This window comes from Canis lupus, chromosome 28, assembly GCF_003254725.2.
Source record: "Canis lupus dingo isolate Sandy chromosome 28, ASM325472v2, whole genome shotgun sequence".
NCBI classification, from domain to species: Eukaryota; Metazoa; Chordata; class Mammalia; order Carnivora; family Canidae; genus Canis; species Canis lupus.
The window spans coordinates 6568814-6590755 of NC_064270.1; the positions used below are offsets into that span (position 1 = coordinate 6568814).

At 36.2% G+C, this 21942-nt stretch overlaps 1 protein-coding gene across 1 annotated transcript in view; it reads left to right on the forward strand.

The window, feature by feature from the left end:
• The window catches only part of BTAF1 (B-TFIID TATA-box binding protein associated factor 1), a 95517-nt gene extending 75086 nt beyond the window's left edge, over window positions 1-20431 (forward strand). The window contains exons 26-38 of the mRNA XM_025466503.3: window positions 135-287; window positions 491-612; window positions 704-871; window positions 2494-2571; window positions 2717-2846; window positions 4831-4972; window positions 5060-5190; window positions 7521-7646; window positions 9263-9415; window positions 14610-14821; window positions 16714-16873; window positions 17254-17424; window positions 18873-20431. Coding sequence (XP_025322288.1) covers window positions 135-287; window positions 491-612; window positions 704-871; window positions 2494-2571; window positions 2717-2846; window positions 4831-4972; window positions 5060-5190; window positions 7521-7646; window positions 9263-9415; window positions 14610-14821; window positions 16714-16873; window positions 17254-17424; window positions 18873-19016 — 1890 coding nt within the window. The 3' untranslated portion in view covers window positions 19017-20431. The remainder of the gene's footprint in view (window positions 1-134; window positions 288-490; window positions 613-703; window positions 872-2493; window positions 2572-2716; window positions 2847-4830; window positions 4973-5059; window positions 5191-7520; window positions 7647-9262; window positions 9416-14609; window positions 14822-16713; window positions 16874-17253; window positions 17425-18872) is intronic.
• Window positions 20432-21942: the final 1511 nt, after the last annotated feature.

The following is a 21942-nucleotide window of genomic DNA, read 5'->3' on the forward strand; positions in this document are numbered from 1 at the left end:
TTTATTTATTACTATTTTTGAATAATTTTTTTCCGTATTTATATTTTGAGAAGACTTAAATTATTGCATAATCTGAGTATGAAAACATTAACTATGGTAAATAGTTTTAATATACTTTTAAAAACTCACTTCAGGCAGGCATTCCAGACCCTCCAAATATGTCAGAAGAACTAATCCAATTGAAAGCCAAGGAGCGACACTTTTTGGAGCAATTATTAGATGGGAAAAAATTAGAAAATTATAAAATACCAGTACCCATCAATGCTGAACTCAGAAAATATCAGCAGGTAAAGTTTTATACTTACCTTATAGATCATGATTATTCCTTTCAATGTACCTTGAAGAATTTTTAAAATTGATTTAGTAAAATCTTGTGTTTAGTGTCTTTATACCTATTTTTCTTTTGCCTACAGAAATAAAAATTTTATAGGAAAAAATTTTTCATGATTTGTTCACATTTATAATTTTTCTCTTTCTCCCAACCTTTCAGGATGGTGTGAACTGGTTAGCATTTCTTAATAAGTATAAACTTCATGGAATTCTATGTGATGACATGGGTTTAGGAAAAACTTTACAGTCCATCTGCATTCTAGCAGGAGATCATTGTCATAGGTAATTTAAAATGTTATTTTTTGAAAAGAGCTTTCAGATGCTGAGAAATGTAAATAAGCCAATTAATTCATTGTGTTTTATTGTTGAAAAGGGCCCAAGAATATGCAAGATCAAAATTGGCAGAATGTATGCCACTTCCTTCTTTGGTGGTCTGTCCTCCAACATTAACAGGTCACTGGGTGGATGAAGTAGGTAAATTTTGCTCCAAAGAATATCTCAATCCATTACACTATACTGGACCTCCTACTGAAAGAATAAGGTAAGAACTATACAACAAAAAAATGTTTAATCTTTGCTTTAAGAACTTTAGAAGGGTAAAGTTTATTGAAAATGAATTCTAGTTTTTTGGTTGTCAGAAACTTTAACTTATTTAAGAAAGATGAATATACATTATAAAGGTATAATCAATGAAACCCATCAAAGTTTAAGGACTTTAGCCATTGTTAACAGTCAATTGGGTTTTCTAAGTATTTGACCTAGGAACCAAAGCCATTCTGTATGCTCTTCTTGGGAGCCTTGTGGTCATAATATATTTCTCTAAGAGCTCCCTCATCCCCAAAATGCTTTTGCTCCACAGTGGCTGCTCTGGCTGTCCTGATAACCATAGCATCACTAGAGTTCTATTAGCCTTACCCTTTTTCTCTTAAACTAGTACATCCCTTATGTTCCTAAATACAAATTTTGAAGAGCAGAATTTCATTTATTTCTGTTCATCTTTTAAAGCATGGGGAGTCATAGGTTGCTGATTAGTCTGTAGATTTGCTTCCCTTCTGTATCTGTAATAGTTAACATACACTAAGCATTTATTAGCCGGACGTTATTCTTAGTAGTTTTACATTTATGTAAAATTGTGTATTTGCACAATCACCATATGAGGTATGGTTATTATTTTTGTTCCCAGTTTGCAGATAAAAGCCTAAGACATGGGGCCTGGGTCCAAGGTCACACAGCTAATTAAATGGGCAGAGTGAGGATTTGAACACAGGCAAGTCAACAGCTTGCACTCTTAAAGAATTTACTGTAGTGTCTGTCAGAATTTCTTCATTTAAAAGTGAAAACTCAAACTAGCTTAAGCAAATAGGAAATTCGTTAATTCACTAAATTGAGAATTTTGGGGGTAATTTCTTGCTTCAGGCCCATCTAGATTGCTCTATTTGCTCTTCCTCCCCATACATAGCTTGTTTTTTGGTCTCTGCAGTTGTTGGATAAGATGACCATAGACAGGATGCTAGGTGGCTCAGTCAGTTGAGTGTGCAACTCTTGATCTCAGCTCAGGTCTATCTTGAAGTTGGGAGTTCAAGCCCTGCATTGGGCTCCATTGGACATGGAGCCTACTTAAAAAAACAAATCACCATAGACAGTCTTAAACCCACATTCTCTTAGCTTGGCAACTATAGTAAACAGAGATCTTCTCTCTTCTATCATGGTTATTATCAATACTGGAAGTGATTTGGATCATCCTCCCAAACCAGTCCTTATGGTCAGGAGATAAAATATTGTGATGAATGACTCAGCCTGGATCAGTATTCCATCTCTTTGGTGATTATGGGGACATGTGGCTCCCTCTTCTCCAGCACAGCATGGAGTTTGGAAGGAATAATGCCTTTAAAGAAGAGGTGTTAGCAGATAAAGTGTCCATCACAGTTTGAATCAGGTACCCACCTCTTTTCTAGTCAGACTGAGTTAGGCTAACAAGGCCAAGTCAAAAGAATAGTCTTCAGGTAGCAGGCTCATGGATGTAGAGCAGGCAAAAAGGAAAGTTGAATTTAGCAGGCACATTGAAAACACCTTGTCAGATGGTAGCTGTAATATCCCCTTTAAAGTTACATTATGGACTTCACAGATTGCTTGCTTCCTAATCTTACTTATTTTTAAATCTAGGTTACAGCATCAAGTAAAAAGGCACAATCTGATAGTGGCTTCATATGATGTTGTGAGAAATGACATAGATTTCTTTAGGTAAGAATTAAATTTTTTTTTCTTTAGAAAAATTTAGTATCAAAATTTGAAGAGAGTTAATATCTTCCTGTCTGAAAGACTCTTCATATAGTTCTTGCCATATTACTAAAAGATGGTAATTTTTTTTTTGCTTATTCTCCCTTAGAAATATTAAATTTAACTACTGTATTCTTGATGAAGGCCATGTCATCAAAAATGGAAAAACAAAATTGTCTAAAGCGGTAAAACAACTCACTGCTAATTATAGGATTATTCTTTCTGGAACACCAATCCAGGTGATTATGGACTGTTCTCTCTATATAGATTTGCCATGTGGAAAGAAGACTTGACATTTGGCAGGGATTTAAGGAAGTGTTTTTCTTTTTTTAGTTTATAAGAATGTTAATTTCCAGTTATTGTGTTTTATAGTGGTTCATTTGGTTTGTAATAGTATCTGAGCAAAACAGGTTTTAAAAGCAATGTGAAGGAGTGCCTGGATGGTACAGTAGATTAAGTGTCTGACTCTTGGTTTTAGTTCTGAGTCATGTTCTCAGGGTCATGAGATCAAGTCCCCACTCAGTGTGGAGTCTGCTTGGGACTCTCTCCTTCTGCCCCTTCCCACCATCCTTTCTCTCCCACTCCCCCTCCTTCTCTCTCTCTCTCTAAAGTAAATAAATCTGGGGCACCTGGGTGGCTTAGTGGTTGAGGTTTGCTTTTGGCTCAGGTCGTATCCCAGGGTCCTGGGATCAAGTTCAACATCAGGCTTCCCGCAGAGAGCCTGCTTCTCCCTCTGTGTATGTTTCTGCCCCTCTCTGTTTCTTTCATGAATAAATAAATAAAATCTTTAAAAAAATAAAAACATTGGAAAGCTAGAGCTGATTCAGAGGGGAATCCTCATTTGGTAGGGGTGTGAATACCTGGGGTTAGAAGGGAATTGGAAAAGATTTAAGAAACTTGTGATGGAAAAGGAAGGAGATGGGTAAATTCATAGAAATCTTTTGGGATTCCTGGTGGCTTGGTGGTTGAGTGTCTGCCTTTGGCTCTGGGTGTGATCCTGGGACCCAGGATCAAGTCCCACATCAGGCTCCCTGTGGGGAACCTACTTTTCCTCTGCCTCTCTCTCTGTGTCTCATGAATAAATAAATAAATCTTAAAAAAAAAAAAAAAAAAAAAGAGAGAAATCTTCTGATACTTTTGAGAGATTCTGTAATGTTCCAGAGGAATGGTTGCCAATGTTCACACTTAGCTTCCTAAGAAATAAAAATGGGAAGATACCCATTCATTATTCTCCAAAGAGTAGAAGGGTGAACACCAGGTGACCTCTGAGATTCCTTCTGACTCTTAAAAAAATGGACAGTTCTTTGTTTACATCTTTGTTACTTTTCTTTTAAATTTAATTTTGGTGATGGACTGATCAGTGTGTTAGGATTTTATTCTTTAAGTGAATGCTTATTGTTCACAATATTACTTTCACAACATGTTTGGTTTTTGGTTTGCTTAAAGGCCATCTTTCTTTCTTCCTTCCCCACCTGAACATTTTAGCCCTGAATCTGTAAGGGTTTTTGCACTGAAGACCCATGGTAGTCCAGAGTTAGGAGGCAGAGCCTATGTCAGATTAGAAGGGTGTCCATATGGGAGGGCAGCCCACCATGATGAACCAGAGTCTGAGGGAGATGAAGAGGGCTTCTGGAAAGGAATAAGGGGGGTGGGGATGGTACCTTAGGATCCACACATATTGGCAATGCATCCAAAATGAAAAAGTGCTGATTTCTTTCTTTTCTTATTTTTTCTTACGTTTTAAAAAATGAAATTTCAGTAATAGAATTGGAAAAGAACCTGTGTTTATTTGTCATGACCCTTGAATACTGGATAGACTTGACCTATAATGAAACTCTTCTAGGTTTTCCTTCAGAAATACTGATGTTGGCCAAGGTCTTTAAATCTTGCTGTTAATTTTAGTATCAGAGATAAAAGAATCAGAAACATCCATCTTTCTCCTTTCTTTACTACTTGATAGATGCCATCAGTAGGATTTAAACACTATGGGCCAAGGCTTATTCTGGTGGAGGAGACTTGAAATTCTACCCAATGAGATAGAATATTTTCTCCAAGAATACAGATGTGAATTTTACACATTAAAATCTGACTATATGTAAAAATGTGGTTGATTACCCCCCTCGCGTATGTCATCATAATGAGCTTTCATTAATACTCCATTTTTCAAGTGTAAGGAAATAATTCCAGTACAAAAGATAACTGATGTTCCTTTCTTATACATAGAACAACGTTTTGGAGCTGTGGTCATTATTTGATTTCCTCATGCCAGGATTTTTGGGGACTGAACGCCAGTTTGCTGCTCGATATGGTAAACCTATATTAGCAAGTAGGGATGCTCGAAGCTCTAGTCGAGAACAAGAAGCAGGTATGAAAAAGATGTAATTCAATACTGTGCAAGTGACTCTAACTTATTCCTAACTTTTTTGAAGTCATTTTCTCTTACTGTTAATAGGTGTTCTTGCAATGGATGCACTGCACCGCCAAGTCCTGCCATTTCTTTTGAGAAGAATGAAAGAAGATGTTTTGCAAGATCTTCCACCCAAAATTATTCAAGACTACTACTGTACTCTTAGTCCTCTGCAGGTTAGAAATCTGGTGATTGTGGTTGTTGGTGGTATGTTTATTAGGAGAATGCTTTGAAAAAGTCACACAAGTATTGAATAAAGGGGATTAGACTTTGCTTTATCACTCCAACCTAGTTTCCACTTTCATAGAGTTTAGGAATATTCTGTTTTAAATAGGTAGAGATAGGATCTGAATGGATCTTTTTGGACATGTAGATACACATTTGAATATGTGCATTTTGCATATGGCATTAAAACAAAAGCCAGTATCATAGTTGCTTTCTTATATGTTTTTTTTTTTTTTTTTTTTTTTTTTTATTTGTGATAGTCACAGAGAGAGAGAGAGAGAGAGAGGCAGAGACACAGGCAGAGGGAGAAGCAGGCTCCATGCACTGGGAGCCTGATGTGGGATTCGATCCCGGGTCTCCAGGATTGCGCCCTGGGCCAAAGGCAGGCGCCAAACCGCTGCGCCACCCAGGGATCCCGCTTTCTTATATGTTGAATTAATCAGAAATTTTGCAAGATTAAATGATAAAGAAATGAGCCAATGTTTATAAGACCCAAAAATCTGCCTGTAATGTCATATCTTCACAACAGCATTATAGGTATTGTCAGTTCCCTCTTTTGCAAATAAGGAAAGGGAAGCTCAGAAAAGTTAAGTAATTTACTCAAGATTATATAGCTAATATAGATCAGGGCTGAGTTTCAAACCTGGGAAGTGGGACCTCATCCCTTTAAAAGTACTATTGCATTACCAGTAAATTTTTGAAATAAGATGGCTTTTGCACAGTTCTGATTTTGTACAGAGACCATTATCAAGGGAATTTATTTTAGTTTTTTTTTTTTTAAAGGAATTTATTATATGCCTTTCCTTGTGTAGTATTTTGTAAGGGGAAACTATCCCTTGTCTTAGGAAGACATGACTATAATTAGAATTTTATTTTAACTTTATGTTTTAGGTTAGTTTGCATCCATCCATTTCAGCATTAAGAGTTGCTTTAGCATGGTAAAATGAAGAAAAGATATATAGACACACCCAGAAACTTAGTCTTTCGTCTTCTATCTGTACAACTTAAGTTTAGAGCTTAACAGGACACTAATCTAGATGCTGAGATTTCTGTGATCATTTATGTTATCTACTTCAACTGTCTGGGCCTCCAATCCTCATTTGTAAAAATTGGATTAGTATTTCTTGAAAGGAATATTTTAGGAGCAATGAGATGAAGACTTTTTGAAGTAAGTACAATAAAGAAAAGCTGCCATATGAAAAAAAAAATCCATAGTAGGGGCGCCTGGCTGGCTTATTCAGTAGAGCATACAGCTATTGATCTCAGAGTTGTGAGTTTGAACCCCATGTTGGTTACAAAGATCACTCAAAAAATTGTTAAAAAAAAAAAATCCATAGTATGCAGTTGGTATAAAACACATTTAAGTAGCCTGGAGGAGAGCAGCTGGGAAGGAAGTGACATTTGGCTTTATTTAGCATTCACATGTTTTTTACTGTTCTTTTAGCACTCTTGATTTTCTTCCCTTTCACATTGTTTTAGCATGTATAATACAGGAACCCAGACTCCAAGGTAATGCTTCAACATTCATGAGTTCTCCTTTTAGGTAGTAGTAGTCTTTTACTTCTTTTTCCTTTTTTTCCTTTTTAAGTTTTACTTATTTAAGCAATCTCTACACCTGATTTGGGGGCTTGAACTCATAATCCTGAGATCAAGAGTCACATTCTCAACTGACTGAGCTAATCAGGTGTCCCAGCAGTGATATTCTTTAAAAACTTGGTCTTTTGGAATATACTTATAGAGTATCACATAATTTCACTTAGGATTTTCTTACTTGTAAGGGTTTAGGTTCTCTTTTATTGGTAATACATTTATCTTCCTCAACAAAAATGGAGTCTAGGACTATTTGACTAGTTTTTAATATTTTAGCAGCCAAGCGTAATGTGTTATACTTGTTTTCTAAATATAATTTTAAAAGAATTTACCAAGATGTAGTAGATAATTTGTAATTAGGAGTAAAGCATAGATATCATACTTTGTTTAATGAGGGCTGGGTTGGGCGGCCCGGGTGGCTCAGCCATTTAGCACCGCCTTCAGCCCACGGACTGATCCTGGAGAGACCTGGGATCGAGTCCCACATCGGGTTCCCTGCATGAAGCCTGCTCCTCCCTCTACCTGTGTCTCTGCCTCTCTCTCTGTGTCTCTCATGAATAAATAAATAAAATCTTTTAAAAAAAAAATGAGGGCTGGGTTTAAATGACTGCTTTTATTGGCATTTGCTAGCTATGTTTTGAACAATTGAAAATAAATTTACTTAACTGCTTTTGTGGCGGCAATTTTACAGGTTCAGCTCTATGAGGATTTTGCTAAGTCTCGTGCCAAGTGTGATGTTGATGAAACAGTTTCTTCAGCTGCACTTTCTGAAGAAACTGAAAAACCAAAGCTTAAAGCTACAGGCCATGTATTCCAGGTACATTCCTTTTTCATTCTTGAAGAATCATGTTCTTCAGTGCAGCAATTTTAACACAGAATACTAAGCATGGGTTTATTTAAATTTTTCAGTATTGTGTAAACATTCTTGAGAATAAAGAAAAATACTAATGTATTTTCATATTTATAGTTATTAAGCAATTTAATATTAAAATTATACAAAATGCAACATATTTTTGTATATTACACGAAAAGAAGAGTTTGAGAACTTTTGCTTTACATTTAAAAATACTGAAATGCCTGCTATAAGGCAGTAATTTTTGTTAGCTCAAGGATTAATTAAAGCATTGGAAAAAACAAACTCCTCCCTTGTAGCATTGAACAAGGAGTAAGTAAAATACATTTTATGTAAGAGAAAATAAAGCAGAATATAGGGTTATACAGTATAGGAGTTATCATGATTGTGGTTTTTAATAGAGGGATCAGGGATGGCCTCACTGAAAAGGTGATAAAGCAGAGATCTGGAGGATTGAAGCATGCAGATATGTGGGGGGGAAACTATTCCAGGCAGAGGATACCAAAAGTACAGATGTCATGAGACAGATGATGCCTGATGTGCTCAAGGGAATAGCAAGTGAAAAAAGAGAAAGTGTTAACTTAGTCTTTCTGTCCCTTTTGAAATATTCCACTATAGGAAACCTCCTCAAACCCTCTTGCCACCAATAACTAAATACTGCTAACATTTTTAAAGATAGAAGAGGGGGGAAAATGGTTGTGAAGGCTAATACCTCTCCCATAGTTGCTATGGACACTGCTTAGTGTCCAGCAGTCTCTTGAGTTTTGTCAGTGGAGCTTGATTTCTAATACAAATCTCAAGACCCGGGCTCCTGGGTGGCTCAGCAGTTGGGCGTCTGCCTTTGGCCCGGAGCATGATCCTGGAATCCCAGGATCAAGTCCCGCATTGGGCTCCCTGCACGGAGCCTGCTTCTCCCTCTGTGTCTCTGCCTCTTTCTCTCTCTCTCTTTCTCTTTCTCTGTGTCATGAATAAATAAGTGGCATCTTAAAAAAAAAAAAAGAAAAGAAATCCCAAGACCCAAATCATAAGCCAAGTAAAAGGCAAGAAAGAATATAACAATTAGAGAAAAGAAAGAATGGACCCGGAGGGTTCTGATTCTTAAACACAACTACTTGAAATAACCACTGTGTTCCACCTTCTCCTCTTCCTGACTTGCTGAATTAGAATACTGTGTAGGGGAGAGACACATTTATAAGGTCCTCAAGAAATTTTATACTCATTGAAGTTTGAGAAACCTTTTGGAAATCTTTAGGAAATGTTGCCTATTCTAGAAGTAATTGTAAGCATTTTCAGGCACTTTGGGAAAGAGGTCTTTCTGCCATGAGAAGCTCATTGTCTAGTGAGGGAGACAGACATAAACTGTATAATTTATACGAGCTTATAAGTGCTCTCATATACTGCACAAGAAGCACAGATGAAGGCATCATAGATGAGATGTTTGAACTGGTCCTTGAAGAATGAGTGGGAGTAGCAAGAATAGGAAAAAGGGCATTTTATGGATGGAATAGAATAGGAAAAGATACGGAGACACAGACATTTGTGGCACGTATGGACTTGTATAAACTTTTTCCCTTTTAAAGGCATTACAGTACTTACGTAAGCTGTGCAACCATCCAGCATTAGTCTTAACACCTCAACATCCAGAATTCAAGAGTACTACTGAAAAACTAGCAGTTCAGAATTCTTCTCTTCACGATATTCAACATGCCCCTAAACTCTCAGCTTTGAAACAGGTAAGTAGGTCTCATGAGGTTAGTAGATGTGTGTTACACATTCTTGATCTGTAGTACTAAGTAAATTTGCTTTTCCAAAAGATTACTGATGTGTTTACCATATCTTTTATTTTTTAATGTGGTTTGTCCCATTTGTGGTATAGCTTTTTAAAAAACTGTGGTAAATATATGTAGTATAAGGTATGCCATTTTAACCATGTTTAAGTGTACAATTCTGTGGCATTAATTACATTCACAGTGTTGTGCAGCTGTCACCACTATTTCCAAAAGTTTTCCATCACTCAAACAGAAACTGTACACATGAAGCAATAACAGCTTCATGTAAGTGGAATCATATAATATTTATGCTTTTGTGACTGGCTTATTTCACTTGGTTTTCAAGGTTCATTTGTGTTTGTAGCACGTATCAGTACTTCATTTTTGTGGCTGAATAATACTATTATTATTTTTATGTATATACCTCATTTTGTTTATCTAGTCCTGTGTTGGTGGACACTTGCGTTGTTTCCACCTTTTGGCTTTTGTGAATAATACTGCAATGAATGTGAGCTAATAAGTATCTGTTTAAATAGCCCCTCTTCTCAGTTCTTTTGGTTGTAGATGTAGGAGTGGAATTGCTGGATCATTTAGCAGTTCTACATTTAACTTTTTCAGGGACTGCCAAACTGTTTTCCATGGTGGCTGCACCATTTACATTACCATCAGCAGTATGCCATGGTTTTAATTTCTTCACATCCTAGCCAACACTTTACTTTTATTTTTTTATTGTGGCTATCCCAGCAGGTATGAATTGCTATCTCATGGTTGAAAATGCCTTCTAAGTCTTTGGACCATTTTTAAATTGTATAGTCTGTCTTTGGTTGAGTTTTAAGAGTTCTTTTATATTCTAGATATTATTAAGCCCTTATTAGATACATGATTTTGCAAATATTTTCTTCCATTCTGTAGATTGTCCTTTCACTTTCTTCAATAACGTCTTCCATGGTTTCTGATAAGAAATCCAATATTGATCTTCTTGAGGATCCTTTTTACATGACACATTCACTTTTCTCTTGCTCTCTCAGGATTCTCTTTCAGTGGTTTGATTGTAATGTGTGTCAGTGTGGATCTCTGAGTTTTATTTTTTTTTTTTTTTTTTTTTTTTTTTTTTTTTTTTTTTTTTTTTTTTTTTTAAATTTTTATTTATTTATGATAGTCACACAGAGAGAAAGAGAGAGAGGCAGAGACACAGGCAGATGGAGAAGCAGGCTCCACGCACCAGGAGCCCGACGTGGGATTCGATCCCGGGTCTCCAGGATCGCGCCCTGGGCCAAAGGCAGGCGCCAAACCGCTGCGCCACCCAGGGATCCCGGATCTCTGAGTTTTATTAGGAGCTACCCACTCTGCCATTTTGCTCTTGTCACACTCTTGGTATATAGCTTCAAAAACAGAATCTTTGACAATTCTAAGATTTCAAAAGGTTGAACTTCTTAAAAGAACCAATTTCAAGGACCAAAATGTTAATGCTAATAATATTTAGTTCTAACCTTAAAAATTAAGAGCTTACCAGGATCCCTGGGTGGCGCAGCGGTTTGGCGCCTGCCTTTGGCCCAGGGCGCGATCCTGGAGACCCGGGATCGAATCCCACGTCGGGCTCCCGGTGCATGGAGCCTGCTTCTCCCTCTGCCTGTGTCTCTGCCTCTCTCTCTCTCTGTGACTATCATAAATAAATAAATTAAAAAAAAAAAAAAAAGATTTTCTTTCTAAAAAAAAAAATTAAGAGCTTATTGTAAAATCTGGATTTTAGTAATTGTTTTTGCTTTCTGTAATTATTCTGGACTAAATTTCATTGAGAAAATGAATGAAGATTTTAGATTTCACATGGGTTAACATAGAAAATGTTTTGTAATGGCATATATGACATCCAAGCATGTATCCTTATATCACTAAATGTGAAAGAATGAGTTTTTACCATAAAATGGAAGAATGACTATTGCCTTTATTTATATATGGAATAGTTTTCTTATTTGACCAAACTAATTTTGTATATAAAATGTTCACAATTTTCTTAACATAGCTGATACATTTTCTAAAAAAGATTTTATTTACTTATTTGAGAGAGAGAGAGAGAGACCATGAGCAGGGAGGAGGGGCAGAGGGAGAAGGAGAAGCACAAGGCAGATGCTTAACTAACTGAGCCACCGGCACCCAACATACCTGATATATTAGATAAAGCTATAAGATATACTTAGTCAAGCAGTCAGCTAATTAGATTTCCAAAAAATATTGGATTACATTCCCACTTTAATTATAGGCTTTAAATTATTTTTAGTTCATCCTTTTGCACATTATTTTTTTTTCTGTGCAGTTATTAAACTGATCTCTCATTTTGTAGTGCTTCTGGTCATTCTAAAGTGTCTGGAATTAAGATGCTTAGGAACTCTGCAAACCCAAATGGTTTGGACGGATTATGGAGGGCTTTTCTAGAACCTGTCTTTTCCATTTTCTCAGTTCTTTTCAGCCATTCAGAACAGAGGTTCTGTCTTAGGAGAGAACTAGGTTGCTTTCATCTAAAATATGTTTATTCTCTGAATTAGGGGAAAAGTCTTACTTGCTTTTTAAAAATCTGACACTAGATATGTAGGAACATATTTATCACCGAGTAATAGTGCCAGAATTATCTAATATTGCCAGAATTTTAAAATTTCAGGATACCGGACTGATGAACTAAAACAGGTGAAATTTAATGGAGATAAGCAAAGTCAGTTTTAAAAAACTTAACAGATTCTGTCAGGCTTGGCAAACATTTTATACAATGTAAAGTTGAGTTTGATTTGATGGCAGGTTTTCTGTAAACTTGTATGAATTAGTTACCAGTAAATAAAACTCCTAAGATCTTGGGTGGGATTAATAATAGTGTAATGACCAAAATGAGGGCATCAAAGTTTCATTGTCTTTCATAACTGTCACACCAAATTTTGATTATCATTTATAGTTCTGAGCACTCTAAGTGGAAGATGAAGATCAAAAGAATCTGGAAACCATTTTATATGAAAAATAGCTTGCAAAACCTGGGGTAATTTATCCTATGCTGAAGTTAGGGCAAGATAAAATTGCTCTCTAGGGAAGGCAACTGGCCTCTCAGACACCCATATCAGGTGGCCTTGGTAACCACTTTCTAGAGTCTAGTAATCAACTTTTCAAGGCTGCAAACTAAATTGTGTCAGAATACTTGGAGTTCATCTCTCCAGTCTCTCAGGGCAAACTCAGGTTATAAGAGATTATTGGAAAAACCAGAATGCCAGTTCTGCTGCCAGACAAGGATATTTATGTCAATGATATGTCCATACATCCAGTAGGATAGCTACACTAAAAGAATATATTAGGAAGATTGTATGTTAAGTGTGGACTTGGAGAAGTCATAGGTGGACATTCTGAATATGACTGGTTATCTGTATGGTTTGATATTGCTGCCTAAGTGATTATGATAATTGAATGTGCCTGACACAGACATTCTGATAAATTCTCTCTCTCTCTCTAGAACTCTTTTATAGAAGCCATGTAGAATGTCCCACTGATAACACGTTCTTTATACTGGGTACTACCTAGTTATACTCTCCTAAAACACACTAGGTTTTTTTAAAAGAAAGTTAGATAGTAATCTTGATTGCAGATTTAGGGGCAGGGGATAGAGATAATTACATTTATCAGATTTTTAAATTCCACTTAGAGGTGTTCCTTGGTAGTATACCATATATGTACTCTATATCAAGAAGTGGGGGAAAGCTTAGGCCAACCTAATTAAAATTTACAGTTTAAGGGCTACTAAGGTAGAAGAGAAAGAACGTTTATTCTTCCCCTAGCATCAAATTATGACAACACATGTGAAATGTTGCCTATCAGGTAGGGCCATTAGAGACTCAATGCCAAAAGTTTTTATTGGGTCTGGTAATAGAGACTCCCTCTGTGTAGTATATACCAAAATTCTAGACTCCCCGAAAGAAAGCCAGTGTCAGCATAATCCTATTGTTTGTATAACAGTTTGAGCAGAGTAGGCCATCCTTATCAGGTAAGAAACAATGGAAGGATCAAACCCAAGTTTCAAGACTTCTTTCAGCCAAGACCTTGCAAGCTGGACTTTCTAAAAAAGCATTTCAAGTCTGCTATGTTAACTTTTATTTTACACAGTACTCTGAGAGTTTTACATTTGATTTTTGGAGTTTGCCTAGATGGCCTTTTGGTTATCTTGCCCATCTGAGCTTTTGGTTTCCTTTTTCTTTTCTTTTCTTTCTTTCCTTTTTTTATTTTTTTATTTTTTTTTTTTAAGATTTTATTTATTTATTCATGAGAGAGACAGAGAGATAGGTAGAGGGAGAAGCAGGCTTCCTGCAGGGAGCTTGATGTGGTACTTGATCCCAGGACACCAGGATCACAACCTGAGCCAAAGGCAGACACTCAACCACTGAGCCAATATTGGGTACTTTCGTTTCCTAAGCAAATAAAAACATGATTCTCTTGGATTTTATTCACTTGTTTATTTATTGTACCTGCTGTGTGCTAGGCACTAAACCATAATGTAACAGGAAATACAAAAGATCTATAGTAGCATGGTTCTTGCTGTTAAAGTTCTTGGTTGATAGCTATAGTAGTAAGCTCAAGAATCCAGAGATCTTACTAGATGCTTTTGGTTCTCTTCTTTTTTGTAATTTTGATGCCTGCCAGATTTAGCTACTTCGTTATGTTTTCTTCACACTGTTCTTTCTGATCTTTTCTTTTTTAATTAGGTAGGCTCCACACTCAACATGGGGCTTGAACTCACAACCTTGAGATCAAGAGTCGCATGCTCTACTGACTGAGTCAGCCAGGTGCCCCTACTCTGTTTTTTATAACTTTTTATGAACAATTTTGCCTGGAGATCTTCACTTTAAGTAAACATTTATTGAGACTCTAGTGACCCTCAGGTAACTCAGGAAAGGAAAGGGGAGATGGGCTGGTTAGGGAACCTCCTGAAGAGGTGATCAGGAAATTCTAAGCCTGAGCACCTCAAAAACTGGTTCCAGAAGTTGCAAGATGACAGGTTACAGCCCAGAGTAGCAATCTGCTTTCCAGGTAACAGATAAACTTAACCGTTTCTTACTACAAAAAGTATTTGTCACAGTGAGATTGGTTGCCTACTCTATTGAACACCTGTGTAACAATTGATTCTTTTTTCAAGTTGCTTTTGGACTGTGGTTTGGGAAATGGCAGCACTTCAGAGAGTGGCACAGAGTCTGTTGTGGCCCAGCACAGGATACTGATCTTCTGTCAGCTTAAAAGCATGCTTGATATAGTGGAACATGATCTTCTCAAACCTCACTTACCCTCTGTCACTTATCTGAGATTAGATGGCAGCATACCTCCTGGTCAGAGGCATTCCATTGTTTCACGGTAAGTGGCTTCGAAAACTCTTAGACAGCAAGTTATACTTAGTTATTAGTTACATAGAAGTTTACCTCATGACTAAATGTCTCCACATGTGTTTTTTTATTTTATAATTCAACCCAACTAAACCCTTTTATTATTATTTTTAAATTTTTTTAATGATTTTATTTATTCATGAGAGACGCAGGGAGAGGGAGAAGCAGACTCCCCGCTGGGAGCCTGATGCGGGATTCAATCCTAGGACCCCAGGATCACAACCTGAGCCAAAGGCAGACGCCCAACCACTGAGGCACCCAGGTGTCCCCAAACCCTTTTTAAATACAAGAATATAATTGAATAGTTTTAGTTTAAAAAAAGAAAAAAACGTGACAATAGTAGGAAAGCACTCTGAAGGGCATGGAAGAAATTTAAGGCATCAATAAAAAATAGAGACAATGAACAATTAACAAAAAAAAAAAAAAATAGAGACAATGACTTTCCCACTGACCTTTTTTGGGGGAGTTAGGGTAGGAAGAAGCAAACAAGTGGCTTAGCTAAGATCTCTAACATCCCTGTGTCTGCTGAGAACAAGTGGGAAGTTGGCATAGGTAGGAAGCAGAATTGGTAAGTGCAGTGTTTAAAACCTGTAGTCTGCCTTCTCTGCTTTAGAAGCCTCAGAGGTTGGGTTTTTAAATTCAAGTTCCTAGGTTTTGTCCCAGACCTGCCTACTTTAAAAGATTATTAGGCACAGTAGTATTAGAGACCCACTAAGGAATTTTGGAGGCAGACAGACCTAGGTTTGACTCCCGACTCTAGACATGTCCAGTTGAGCCTATTTATTGAAAATTATAATATCTACAAGGACAATAATATCTTTATAAAGCTATTATAACAACATAATACACATAAAGCACTAACTCCATCATTTGATTCATAGTAAGAATGGAATAAATAGTAGCTTGGTAATGTTACTTTTTCTTTTTCCTAGAAGCTATCTCTCAAAACCTTTATCAGTATCTTCTGGGATTAGCACAATACTAGCAACTACTTCATCCTCTAATTTTCCTGACTCATGGAGCCTTTCCCCCAACTCTTCTATCTCCATATGTTAAAGGTTCATAGTTGAGTTTTATCTTCATTAGTGTTTAATTACATTTTTACTAGTTGGTCTTTATCTGGCCTCCTAAAAATATAACCCAGTTGACTTAGGTTTTTTTGTGAAATTTCTGAAATGTTCTAAAAAAACATTCTACTACTGAAGATGTGTATTTTTCATCTCAAGTGGTCACAGAAATGTCCACATCTTTTTTTTATTTTTTTAAAGTAAACTCTAGGGACACCTGGGTGGCTCAGTGGTTTAGCGCCTGCCTTCGGCCTAGGCGTGGTCCTGGAGTCCCAGGATCGAGTCCCACATCGGGCTTCCTGCATGGAGCCTGCTTCTCCCTCTGCCTGTGTCTCTGCCCCTCTCTCTGTGTATCTCTCATGAATAAATAAATAAAATTAAAAAGTAAAATAAAGTAAGCTCTATGCCCAATGTGGGGCTTGAAATTATAACCCCGAGATGGGGGTCACATGCTCTACTCACTGAGCCAGTCCGGCACCCCCATATCATAGTTTTGTTCAAGATTTATTTATTTGCAAGAGTGAGCGAGCATGCAAGTGGGAGGAAGGACAAAGGGAGAGGGAGACAGAGAAACTCAAGCAGATGTGGGGCTCCATCATGACCCTGAGGTTATGAACTAAGCCAAAACCAAGAGTGGGATGCTTAACCAACTGAGCCACCTGGGCACCTCCCCCCATATCATAGATTTTTAAAGCAGTATCTTCATTTAGGCTCTTTAATTTTTTTTTAAAGAGTCCAGTTTATTACAGAAACCTTAAGATATGCTAATTTTATTTTTTAATATCTATACTTTTAGGTTTAACAATGATCCATCCATAGATGTTCTTTTACTTACAACTCATGTTGGCGGCCTGGGGCTTAACTTAACAGGCGCTGACACAGTAGTATTTGTGGAGCATGACTGGAATCCTATGCGTGATCTACAGGCCATGGACCGAGCCCACCGCATTGGGCAGGTAAAAAAATCATCACTCACAGGGTGTTAACCTGCACTGTGGAAAAAATACCCAAAAGAGCCAGGAAGCCTTGGTTTTAGCTCCTTCTCTGATACTAAGTGTTGTGACCTTAGCAAGTTACCCAGTATATTGCACCACATCCTCAGGCATTAAGTAAGGTAGTTGGACTAAGGAAACCCCAGACACTGTCCATTCCTAATATTTAATTCTCTGCCAAATAATAAAATTTTAAACTCATGAAGTCAGGTAAATAAAATCCAATCCTTATTAGATAGTATTTAAGTACTTAGTTCAAGTATGCAAGCCCCCTGATTTGATGAACTTCAAAAGCTTATCAGTTTATTTGTGCTACAGTTGCTTACCTTCTTTCTGTCATTCAGAAACGTGTGGTTAACGTGTACCGGTTGATAACCAGAGGAACATTGGAAGAGAAAATAATGGGTTTGCAGAAATTCAAGATGAACATAGCAAATACTGTTATTAGCCAAGAGAATTCTAGTTTGCAGAGTATGGGGACAGATCAACTTCTTGACCTGTTTACTCTTGATAAGGTAAAGAACTTAAACAATTTGCTATATCTTTTACTGTGTTCACAGACTTCCCAGGACTGCTTGGTGAAAGTACTAAAGTGAGCAGCAAAAGGCATTCACTTTAGTATTAACTAGGCAACCCTTTGAGAGAATTTTTGATGTCCAGATAAAACTCTTAAGTTTTGACTTTCTGATTGCTGTCTTTAGTGTCTTGCCTCAGGTTTCTTAGCCCTTTCCTGCTAAAAGACAGCTATTACTGGAGTCAGCTAGACTTGGGTCTGTGTTTCTTGCCTTGCTACCTATTAACTGGTGACCTTTGGCAAATTAATTTCTCTGCTCAGAGACTTCTGTGCCCTTGGGAGGATAAAAAGGATGGTATTACATGGTTGCGAAGATAAAAATGGAATAATATCTGTAAGCACTTAGAAAGGTTACCTAGTATAAATCCTCAATAAATACTAGCTGTTATTATTGTGGATGATGGAACCAATATATCAGATAACAGTCCATAATCAAAGGATGCAACAGCCAGAAATATTGGTCTAATAATGTAAAACCAATAGGGTTGGATTTAAAGTCTTGCATAGGTTCTTGGAAAATGCACTGTGCACTCAGTATAAATTATAGTGAGAAATGGCCTTATATAATAAACTAGCTCTAATAATAGAATTGTAATGTCCAAATATGAGAGAAAGTAGTTCCATTGTACTCTTTGTGTGTTCAGCCCACATTTAGAATATTAGGTCTGGTGTGCTGAGTGCTGCATTTTAAACAGTAATTAATTAGTACATCCCCATGAGATGGCCAGATGGAGGAAGGTTCTTCAGTCATGTCATATAAGTAAGGTTGAACAGGATAACATATAATCTAAAAGAAGACTCAACAAAACCTGGATTGCTATTTTCAAATAACTTTTGATCTGTTCAGAATATTCTTATGGGTGATTTTTAGCAAACAGAACTATGCTCGGGGGATTATTGCCAGAATTGCCATAAAGGATCTTATTGTGACAGTTGGAAAAATTTGAATATGGACTTATACAGCAGTATTAAGTTTCCTTAATTTGATAATTATACTTTGATTATGTAAGAACATCCTTGTTCTTAAGAATACAGGCTGACTCCTATATAGGGATAAAAAGCCATAATATATACAACTTACTCTCAAATGTTTGGGAGAAGACATATATATTTATATATATGACAAATATGTACATCTACAACTAACAATGAGTTCTTTGTAATGTTCTTATAATTCTTTCTGAAGAAAAAGCTTAAACTGATAAAATTGTTAGGACTGTGGGAAAATAGAATTAGGTTAACTTATGAGATCACAAACTTGCTCATCATTTAAAGTGTCAAACTCTGTTGAATGAGTGCAATGTTAGAAACAAGTATGAATTTTAAAGTAGAATATTATTTCCGAAGTTCATAATCTTTCATTTTATCTTTCTGCCAATTTTTCTGAAGGATGGCAAAGCAGAAAAAGCTGACACTTCTACTTCCGGAAAAGCAAGTATGAAATCAATTCTTGAAAACCTGAGTGATCTTTGGGATCAAGAGCAATATGATTCAGAGTACAGCCTGGAAAATTTTATGCATTCTCTCAAGTAACTATCAAATATTGGAAATGCAGTTGCTGCTAGTTCAGTTACATTTCTGCTGATATTCAGCAAATTTCAAAGTTTATGGTGAACTTTTAGCTCAATGTGTAAATAGATCTGAAGAATATTCAGCATAACGCTGGTTCTTGTTTCACTGGGGGGAACAAGTTATTCTCAAATATTTGCACTGTATTAAATTTAAATGTTAATGTGAAATGGTTTAAATTTTACATGCTGAATAGCTGCAGAGCAGAGGAACCAAACCAGGTTTACATGTGCTACCATGAGGTGTTCTTACTGGGAACGAGCCTCCTATCTTTATGTAGTCACTTTGTACAGGATAATATCCATGAGTACTTTAGTGTTCATGTACATTTTTTCTTTTAAATAGAACTTGTTTTTATAAATGATTAAAAATAGGGCTTTTTTTGTATAAAAGCCTTAATGAGCCATAATTTTAAAAAATAATGACTATGATATTGGTCACTCTTGGAACATGAAAATCTTAGACAATGAATTGAACCTGACCCTTGGTGGAAACCTTTATATATTTAATGCAGATACATAGTGTTTTTCAAATCTTTAACATCATTTTGTCAACTTTTAAAATATATCAACTATTCTGAATACAGGTAATGGTCTATTTAAGGCTATCATAACATCCTATTAAGAGGGTGTTTTTTTAATTTATCTAATGGCTAGGATATAGCCAGATTCAGAGAACATATGTACTCAATAGGTTTCAATCATATATATATATATATAATATATTTTTTGTAACTATGAACATATACAGTTTTCCAGAAGTAGATTTTACACTGTTTAGAATTCCAAAACCTATGGTGAAAAGACTGTTTATTGTAGTAATGCATGACGGAAGCATAAAAGGGAGAAATAATTCCTTTATATACACAAACATACATAAATACACATATCTATATGCACACACATACCTATTCTGCATCCTACAAGGTGCTTGGTATTGGCACTAAAATCATGTAGTTATACTGAGCAGCAATAATAATTGGGCATGAAGCTGATTAGTTGTTAGGAAAGTGAGCTCAATGGTGAGGGTGGGTATATGCATATAGATATGCATGTATATGTATGTGTATAATTTTATAAATTTCACACATAAATTAATACATGCCTGTGTGCATATATATGTATGGAATATATTTGTATATACATGTACAGGTAATAAACATCCCCAAGGTTTGTGGCTGGCCATACACATAGGCATTGGTTTAAAAACCATCAGACCTCAATTGTAAAAGAACTTTTTTGTTTAAAATCATTAAAGTTATACTGTTCTGCAGCATTTAGACATGGACATTTGTCACATTTCATTAGCTTTGACAACCATACTGTAACATTAAACCTAGCATTCCACAGAGAATAAAAAATAAGATTGAAACTGTAAAATATATGCAACTGTGTGTTATTTGTAGGAAATATCACTAGAAAAATCAAAAGACTAAAATTAATTTTTCAGATATAAAGGTTCTAAGCTCAACACCTTTTTTTCTTACTAAATTTTTATTTCTTCATTGTTTAGGATTTATTTATTTATTTATTTATTTTTATTTATTTATGATAGTCACAGAGAGAGAGAGGCAGAGACACAGGCAGAGGGAGAAGCAGGCTCCATGCACCGGGAGCCCGACGTGGGATTCGATCCCAGGTCTCCAGGATCGCGCCCTGGGCCAAAGGCAGGCGCCAAACCGCTGCGCCACCCAGGGATCCCATGTTTAGGATTTATATTCAGATTATAGAAGACCAAAAGGAATCTCTTATGTAGAACATCCGTTGTAATAGCACTGGGTAGCTAAACCAGTATACATGAGTTAAATTCTTATTTGCCATTTATGTAAGCCAGCTTAAGCTCATAATAACTGAAGTTTTGTAAGAATATGTAGGCAACAATATATAATTAAAGAAATAGGAAAGGGCAGAAGAATTCACACCATAAAACTTAAAGATCCTTTTCCAATTTGAAAGGTCAGACAGGCTGAAAGATACTTAACTAGTTTAAATTTTAAGAGAGTAAAATATTTCTAGAAGCATACACAGGAAAATGGTTGCCTCTTAGTGGAAAAAGGTTGTAGGTCAGAGGAAGACTTAGTGTGACATAACATTAAAAAAATAACCTTTTGAATTGAATAAAATTAAACCACACATTCCAGAGTCACAGTAGTATAGCTTAGGAATAAATGGATACATAGGGAAAATTGAACTTAATATATGATATTAAAGATATTTATAGTTAATTTTGTGAATGTAATAAGGGTATGGTAGTTAACTTTTTTTTTTAAGTGTGCATGTGGGAAGCAAAAAAGCATAAGAGGCTGTTGGTATTTTAAGCTGAATAATGGATTCATGGATATCCATTGTACTAGTTCTCTTGTTTTATGTTTATTTTTAACTTTTTGAAATTTTCCATAATAATCAGTCATCAGTAGTAATTCCTATAGGAAAATCTTACATATTTAGCACTATAGAAACATTGTTACAGGTATATATCCACGAACATTTCTCCAAAAATTATTCAAGTCTTTCAAGAAGAGCTTATTAAAATGGTAACAAGGATGAAAGTCTTTAATACTGGGACCGATTGAACCAGTATATTATAGCCTTATTCCTTCTGGGTGGTTATTAAAAGTTTACTTTTGAATAAGCTTACCTAACACTTTACGAACCATATAAAATATAAAGTTTTATAAAATACTTTTTTTTGTAAAGATTTATTTATTTATTCATGAGAGGCGGGGGGGGGGGCGGAGACAGGCAGAGGGAGAAGCAGGGAGCCCGATGCGGGACTCGATCCCGGGACTCCAAGACCACGCCCTGGGCCAAAGGCAGGCGCTAAATCACTGAGCCACCAAGGGATCCCCCTATAAAATACTTTAAAAAAGTAAAATGTGAAGCTGTTTGAG